Genomic DNA, 8,407 nt, shown 5'->3' with positions numbered 1-8,407 from the left:
ATGTAAACGTTAGCTCTTCTAGCTATCGAGATAGCGTGATGTGTATGTATCGACAACTTTAGCGCATCGTTGAGTAGTTTGGTCACATCATATTTGTCGCAGTCTTCTTGCATTATCGCTGTTATAGCGAGACTCATAGCCGTGAGTTGAGAGCCGATTACTTTTTGTATGTTGGCCAGGTCTGTGTCCCTCTTAGCGCACCTCGAGGACAGAGCAGATTTAATTTCGGTATTCAATATCTTGGCGTCAAACTCTGGGGTTACGGCGTATTCCTTCTATAATTCATCCCTGAGTTCTCTTTTAAGTCCCTTGTTGATGAGTGCCTTCCAGGCAGCCACCAGCGCGTTGTCGATCGGAGGGTTGTCGTCTTCTTCCTCGGAATTCTGGATGCCCAGTATTTCGAGTACGCCTTCATCCATATTCGGTGCGTCCATTTCTTCCTTCATCCTTTTGAAACGTTCTTGAAACTCCACCCATTTCTCGTAATCCCCGGGGCCGATTTTTCTTTTTGCCATCTCGTACTGATGATTGAAAAGCTCTTCCTGACCTGGGGCACTGTCTCACCGAAGGTGTAGACGCTCGCGCACAACGAAGCGATATGAGGAGCTGCGCGAGAGCGGTCATGGCCGCAGGGAGGGGAAGCTACGACAAAATTTTCTCATTCTGTCTCGCTAAAGGTTGTGAAATCTCGCGGCAGGTAGATGAACTACATAGTAATATCGAGAACTAGATGGAATATAATCTGATGTTGAAAGAATGTTACTACTTTGTTTGTCGATTATAGCTTTCGAATTCGACGGTGAGCTGGTTAAAGTCAAATCATGCCTTTGTTTCTCCTTGTTTTTTGTTTTATGATTTTCTAAAAGCTCTGCTGCATACAACACATCTGGCATTTAGAAAAAGAGAAAACAATTAGTTTCTGTATAAAGAACAAGTATAATATAAAATATATATGATATAACTTACTATTTGTGGCACGTTCATAATCAGTCTTTGAAACTAACAAAATGTACTGTTTGTTATTGTCATTACCATCACATAAATGCAATTCAACTAAGTCTTGTACACACGATGATCCATGCTCTGAGGTTGAAAGAGCGTTTGTACTTTGTTTGTGAATTGCATTTTTGTGAGACATTAAAAGTTGTCGAGCAAATGTTTTATCTAGAACAGAGATTTTTATTTTTTTTACGTGGCATTTGGAACTCGAAAGTTCATCGCCTCATCTACGCAAGCCTTCCACGCTGCCCTATCTTGTGTCAACCCCACCCAAGATGCACCTCTCCGATCGACACCCACCCGTCCTATTTCTACTAGATCCGCTTTTACGTTGTCCTCCCATCTACGTCTAGGTCTACCTAGAGGTCGCGTTACCATCGGTCTGCCCTTCATGACACGCGCTGCCGTATGGTCGTCTCCCATTCTCGCTACGTGCCCTGCCCATCCCAATCTGCGCGATTTTATTATTCTGTTAATATTTGGTGACGCGTACAGATTGTGTAACTCATAATTGTGTAGTCTCCTCCATTCCCCGGTTTCCTCATCTTTCTTCGGCCCGTATATTTTTCGCAAATACCCTAAAACGGTTGTCCGCCTGCTTAGTGAGAGCCCACGTTTCGCACCCGTACAGAACCACCGGCAGTATTATTGTCCTGTATATTCTTATTTTAACGTTTTTAAACAACAGCCTCGACTTGAGTAAATTACTCACGGCGTAGAAGCAAGCATTACCCGAATGGAGTCTCTTATTTATTTCGACATTAATCTCGTTTCTATCATTTATGGTCGTACCTAGATACCTGAATTCGCTAACCTTTTCAAAAGTAAAATTCCCAACTCTGAGATCTTCCTCCCCTCTGCAGATGCCTAGCTTATCCACAATCATGTACTTTATTTTTGATTCATCACTTCTAACCCTGTATACTCCACCGCTTTTATGAGGATTTCCGCGTTTCTTGCTACCGTTTCCCTACAATCCCCCAGTATATACAAATCATCTGCGTAGCCTATTATCTGCGTTGTTCCATTAAGCGTTGCGCCCAGCTGGCTAACCTGCATTTTTCTAACGGCATACTCTAACGTTAAGTTGAACAGCACCGTAGAGAGCCCTTGTTTTAAACCATCGCGTATCATGAAGGGTTCTGATACATTACCGCCTACTGGGACCTTTCCCGTGCTTCCATTCAGACATATTTGAATTAATCTCACGAGTTTTTTCGGTACACCGAGAAGTACTAGAATTTGATACATTTTGCTTCGCTTAATAGAGTCGTACGCTTTTTTAAAATCTATAAATAGTTGGTGTATGGTTTCGCAAAATTCCCACTTTTTCTATAACAACTGTCTTATGGTAAACATTTGATCGCTCGTCGATCTGTTGCGCCGAAATCCGCACTGATAATCTCCTACTATATCTTCCGCGAATGGAGTGAGTCTAGCTTGTATTACTTTTGACAGAACTTTGTAGCACGTTGCTAAAAGTGAAATACCCCTATAGTTATTGCAGTCTGTCTTATCCCCCTTTTTAAAAATCGGTATAATGATAGATTCCTTCCAATTTTCGGGTATTATTTCATTTTTCCAGATAGCACATACTAGTTTATAGATTTTGAAAGTGAGCTCGACGTCCCCATATTTGAGTAACTCGGCTGGTATAGAGTCATTTCCCGCGGCTTTGTTGTTTTTTAGTTTTTTAATCGCGGCCTCTACTTCTTGGTAGCTCGGTTCCTCCACGTGGAGTTCAGCAGTGTGAATTTCGTCCCCTAATTCTTCGCTATTTTCGTGCACGTTTAATAATTTATCGAAATAATTTTTCCACAGCGACATTAAGTCGTTGTCATTTGTTACGAGGTCCTCGTTTTCGTCCTTCATCAATTGCGCTCTACTCCTAAACCCTTTCTGATGGCGTTAATCCCTCTGTACATTTCACGGGGGTTATTTTCCTTACTGTTAGTTTCTATTCTGCTAATAAGATTCTTTTGATACTCCCGCTTCTTATTTCTGTAGATCGCGCTTGACTGTTTCCTTACGTTAGAATACTCTTCTACGGTCCTATCGCTTCTATTTTGTAAGCTACCTAATTTAGCCTTTTTGCGCCTTTCAAACCAGAGTTCGCACTCTTCGTCAAACCATGGTTTGCTCTTTGGCTTTTTCTTTTTACCCAGTACTTTGCTCGCGGCCTCTTTTACCGTTTTTTCGATGTCCCTCCATAAGATATTCGGTTCGTCATTCCCCTCCGGCGATGAGTTTGCTTCTTCAAGTGCCTGAAACCTGTTATTAATTTCTATCTGGTACCTAATTCGCTCTGTTCTATCTCGTAGCTTCTCAATATCGAAGCTTTCTACCTTGTTTACTCGCTTACTATTTTGATTCGCTACTAGTCTAGCTCTTAATTTGGCTACTACTAGGAAGTGGTCCGAGTCGCTATCTGCCCCTCTGTAAGCCCTTACGTCGAGAACGTTAGTATGACGTCTTTTTTCAATGAGGAAATGATCAATTTGGTTCTGTGTGGTCCCATCCGGCGATGTCCACGTTGCCTTGTGTATGTCCTTGTGCTTAAAACACGTAGTTTTGATTATAAGATCTTTTGCCGCCGCGAAATTTATGACCCTAATACGGTTATCATTGCTGGCTTCGTGCAGGCTTTCCTTCCCTATAGTAGGCCTAAACATTTCTTCCCTACCTATTTTAGCATTGAAATCGCCTAATACTATTCTTGTGTCGTAAGACTCGAACTGGTCGATTACCTGCTCTAAAGTTTCGTAATAGAGATCCTTAGCTTCTTCTTCTTTGTCCTCCGTAGGACAGTGTACATTAATAAATACATATCTATACCATTCACCTTCGATAATGATGTACGAGAGCCTATCATTGACGCATTTGAAACTTTTAACCGAATGTATGATGCTTTTGCTTACGAGAAATCCGGTGCCCAGAGATCCCCCACTCCCGGCCCCATACAGGTACGTGAAGTTACCCGATGCTAGTACTCCGCTATCTGGCCACCGCGATTCCTGTATTGCTACCAAATCTAGATTATACCTATCAGCTTCCTTTACGAGTTCTTTAAACGCGCCTGCTCTGTATAGACTGCGAACATTCCAAGTTCCGATCCTTAAGTCCCTTTTGGTTCGGATTTGATTTTTTTGAGCCATGATAGTATTTTAAACCCGGATCCTGTTCCGATCGCAGGTGAGTCCACCGTTCTAGAGGTGATAACCCCCATACCTCTCTAGAACTAAGTATGAGAGCTTTCAGACCTTGACGAGGACAATGTCAACTCGTCGTCAGACACACTACGGTTTCATTCTCGCATCCTAACACCCCCCTGCATGGCAGCACGCCTTCGCTGGCATCGTTACCGCGTAAGACCAGGTGACGAATCATTCTACACATCCCCTTTCGGGGCAGTTGTCATCGCTCCCGCATCCTCCTCGGCAGCAGGATTTTTGCCCATTTTTTGTAATGTGTGATGAAAGAGATAGATTCAGAGATAAGAGATAATGTGAAGTGTTTTTTTGTTGTGGTGCTTGCGTAGTGTTTCTAGATGAATGCGTTCGACAGTATGGGCTCATCACACCCACGCCTGTTCCTATCGGCTGTCCGCGGCTGCTTATTCAATTTATCCGCAGCTAACCTCCTTCTCAGGGGCTGTTCCTCTATCCGCAACCTAAGGATGCGCTGTGTAGTGGTGATAGGCACCCACCCGTCCGATCTGGACGACAACGCCCAAGACCCGCTTAGGGTAGCGGCATTGTAACAGAGAACAACAGAGATAATAAGAGAAAAAGAATAAGTTACTTTCTCTACTGGCATTTATCAATGTGAAACATGATAAATATTAATTTATCATGTTTCTATAACCTAATATTTTCAATATCAATATCAATATATATTTATTAATTTAATAATGTGTCTATAATAAACATAAATAAATATTTATCGAACTTATAATATATAATAATATAAGAATCTTTAAAATACCTTTTATAGCTTTAGCATATTTTGCTCTTGAGACATTGAAAGTGTAAATTTCTCCTGAGTCATCTTCAATACGCAATGGAACTGTATCATCTACTTGTGACATTAATTTCAATATACTATCAACACTTAACCTTTTCATAATTAGGAAGTTAGCACTGAATGAACAGTGAATCTTTTTCCGTTAAATAACAAAATAATGTTAGCTAATATCATCTAGCCCACCTCTGAATTTTCGCCGTAGTCATTAGCTCTCTGCCAATTCTGCCATATTTGACTGCCGTCGATATTCGGAACGATTCTCCTTTAGTCAATTGGTACAAACTTAAATTACTATAAACTACCATACTCCGATCCGGAACACACCCTCAATAGCCTCAGGGCTCTCTTCGAGGTCCGCGCTCTGGGCTTATAGGTCCAACACTCACTCTTTTAAAAAAACCACTGCCAATTCATTGGCACGTAACTTCCACCTACTAAATTTATAGGTCCAATAAATAAAATATTGTTTAGAGGAAGCAAAAGTTTTGAGAAAAATCGGTTTTTACGTTTTAACTCTTTATTTGAGAACCATTCGACGAAATCGTTTAAAATTTTAGCAGTAGACAGCTTTTTTATGGTAAATCAACACATAAAATTTTAAAGCAATTCACTACATTGTTTTAGAGATATAAGGAATCAAAAACTTTAAAAAAAAAAATTGAAATTTTGATATGTTTAGAACCATAGGGGTTTGAAAGCTGCGCAATGAACTTAGCCAAAACACATAAAATATCTACATTTTTCCAAAATCCCAAGTTTAATAAGGCCTTTTTACGCTCGTGTTAAGGCAAAAAAAATCATTTTTTTTAGTTTTTAATTTATTACTGAAAAAATAAGTGGTCAAATCACTTGAAATTTTAATGGGATATAGTTTGACACGTAACCCATCGTCATGATTTTTTCGTGAGGTTACGATGTTTAGTTTCAGAAATATGAATTTTAAAAAAATCACCTTTTTTATTTTATCTATCGAACAAAGCGGTCGATCCCGAGGACCAAACAAGGAACAACAATTGTTTATTGTTAATAGATGTGTTAAATTTTGTTCTTGAAATGAAATAATTGTGCATGATAATGCAAAGAAGTCAAGCAAAAGAAGAAGAAAGGATGTATCCGAGTCATTTGATTGTAAAAAAACTTCATCTAAATAAGAATTAATTATTTATTTCCCTATATAAAAAAGCCATGACCGCATGTTGTGAAGCCAGATAGACATTATGTGATTGGCTCATAGAGTTAGGGCGCGCAACACGAGCTGTTCAAAATCTAGTATCTATTATCTAGCAGGAGGTTGGAAGAACGCCTTATCTCAGAGTGAGCTCGTAATAAAGACTTTTTTGTCTTATTTTTTTCGGTGGTATTGTGCGTGTTAAATATAGTAAAATTACAGAATATCAATCGCATAAAATTGCATTGCATTCAATTATTTAATCGTTAATTATTAAATTAATTTAATTATATCAAATATGACCTCACGCCGAGATACGTTGTTCTTCCACTCAGCCGTCGATTTGTTCTCTCCCATAAACAATATTTGAAAGAAAGATTTTTCATATCAATCCTAGTAAATTTTTTTAATTCATAGCTTAATTAAAGAAAGTAATATGTTTTGTAAAACCAGTATAATCAATTACTGAATGCTCAGTTGTAAATTCATAAAATTTAAACTTAAATACAAGCTGCAGGCTTTTTAAAAAATATGCTTTTTTGACAGAATACAACAACCGCAAGAGGCTTCCTACAGATTTAACTGAGTTAGATTCTGATATTTAGCTAAATCCATATCATCCAGCAGAAGAAAGAACAAGTAGAGAGGTGAATTTTATTAAATAGAAATAGTCAACGAATAATATTTCTTTATACAAATTACTACAATTAATATTTTTAGATTGTTATTTCACAGAGTCGTGGACGTGGACGCGGCAGTTGAGGTGGAAGGGGACGAGGCCGTGGAAGACGCGGTTATGATGAATGTAATCATGATCACCATGCTAAGGAAGTCGATGAAAGCCATAGACCTGGTTGTTGCCTTGCTGGTAGCTCTACTGTCAATGGTAGCCTTACTAATGAGTCTACTGCTGATAATTCTGGTAGCTCTACTGCTGGCAGTAAAGCTAGCAGCAAAACTAGTACTCACAAAGAAAGTATCCCCACCGTTACTGAAAATGCAAGTGTCGCTACCCATACTACTGGACCCACTGAGATTGTTACTACTGTCAATAAACCTATCATTGTTGGCAATTTAAGTGGCCCTGTGAATGGCACTAACGCTTCTAACATTGTTGGAACTGCTGGTATGTCCGCTGATTCTCTTGCTGCTGGTAATGGAAGTGTCTCCGCTGCTGGCGATGTCAACGTGGCTGCCAAAACTGCTGCTGGGACCCCAGCTAATGTCTTGAATAAAGCTAAAAGTGTACCCGCTAATGCAGCAGGTGAAAGCAATAGTAATGAAAATACTGATAATCAACAAAACGCTGCTCGAGCTGGTAAGGGTTACGGTACTGCTGGCCCTGATACTGCTGCAAAAGACAATCACTCACGGCCAAACAGACAGCAATTTCATGCAAAAGATAAGTGGTACAATAGACCATACAAACGTTCCTACACGTGGACCAAAGATGAGAATGAGTTAACGAAGGATATTAAAAATTTGAAAAATGTAAGTTAATATTATACATTTTGTAGTATATGAAACGGATATTATTTTACTCCTGTTTTCAGATAATATATGAGTTGAATAAGCGAGTGAAGACGCAGGAGTCTGTTACATCGACAACAGGGTCAGCTGCCAATGCAGCAATAGTAGCAACCGCATCAACAGGACGATCCATGGGTTCATCTCCAAATCCATAGATGATGCAGATGCCAACGTAACAGAGGCCAGCTCCGCAGATGGCAACACACCACCGTGGTCTGCCACACAGATGCCAGTTCAGCCTATGCAACCACCCATGCAGCCAGGCACGCAAGGGCAAATATCACAAGCTGCAGCACACGCAGCGATGTTTCAAATGTTTACTCCCCAACAGCCTGATGGATATCTCAATCCTTATGGGAGATTTTTTTAATATTCTTTTCTAAAACTTATTTACTTTATTTTTGAAATATGTTTGTGTTTTTGAAAGTTTTCTAACTACCTAGTTGTCTAATCGACAATATTTCGATAGTTACTGCATTTAATTTTTTGTTTGTACGTCGTATTTTTCTATTGATATTAAATTAAAACAAAATGTATACTGTAATCTTAGTAAATACTGAACTACTATTTTAAATAATGAAAGACTAAGCTTATATAATAAAGGCGTATTAGTGCACGCACGATTCTTTTACAGTAAAAGATTTTCCGAGTGGCGTCTAACGCGAGATTGCAAAGATAGTTTTCTGT

General features: G+C 39.4%; 1 protein-coding gene across 1 annotated transcript; it reads right to left on the bottom strand.

Annotated features, from left to right (window-relative positions):
* Positions 1–671: 671 nt before the first annotated feature.
* LOC116416716 lies at positions 672–5,213 on the bottom strand. Its single transcript, XM_031925932.1, has 3 exons — positions 4,984–5,213; positions 967–1,164; positions 672–886 (listed from the first exon to the last, which is right to left on the bottom strand). The coding sequence occupies exons 1-3, from the start codon at positions 5,120–5,122 to the stop codon at positions 672–674; spliced, it is 552 nt and encodes a 183-aa protein (XP_031781792.1). The 5' UTR covers positions 5,123–5,213.
* Between the last annotated feature and the right edge of the window lie 3,194 nt (positions 5,214–8,407).

Source organism: Nasonia vitripennis, assembly GCF_009193385.2.
Source record: "Nasonia vitripennis strain AsymCx chromosome 3 unlocalized genomic scaffold, Nvit_psr_1.1 chr3_random0005, whole genome shotgun sequence".
NCBI classification, from domain to species: Eukaryota; Metazoa; Arthropoda; class Insecta; order Hymenoptera; family Pteromalidae; genus Nasonia; species Nasonia vitripennis.
The sequence above is the reverse complement of the archived record's forward strand: the minus strand, read 5'-3'. Positions and strand labels throughout refer to the sequence as shown.

Coding starts and splice junctions, on each gene's coding strand:
- LOC116416716 (XM_031925932.1), bottom strand. CDS start 5,122: ATGAAAAGGTTAAGTGTTGATAGTATATTGAAATTAATGTCACAAGTA. Junction 1,165..4,983: donor ATATGCTAAAGCTATAAAAG/GTATTTTAAAGA, acceptor TCTCTGTTCTAG/ATAAAACATTTGCTCGACAA. Junction 887..966: donor TTATGAACGTGCCACAAATA/GTAAGTTATATC, acceptor TCTAAATGCCAG/ATGTGTTGTATGCAGCAGAG.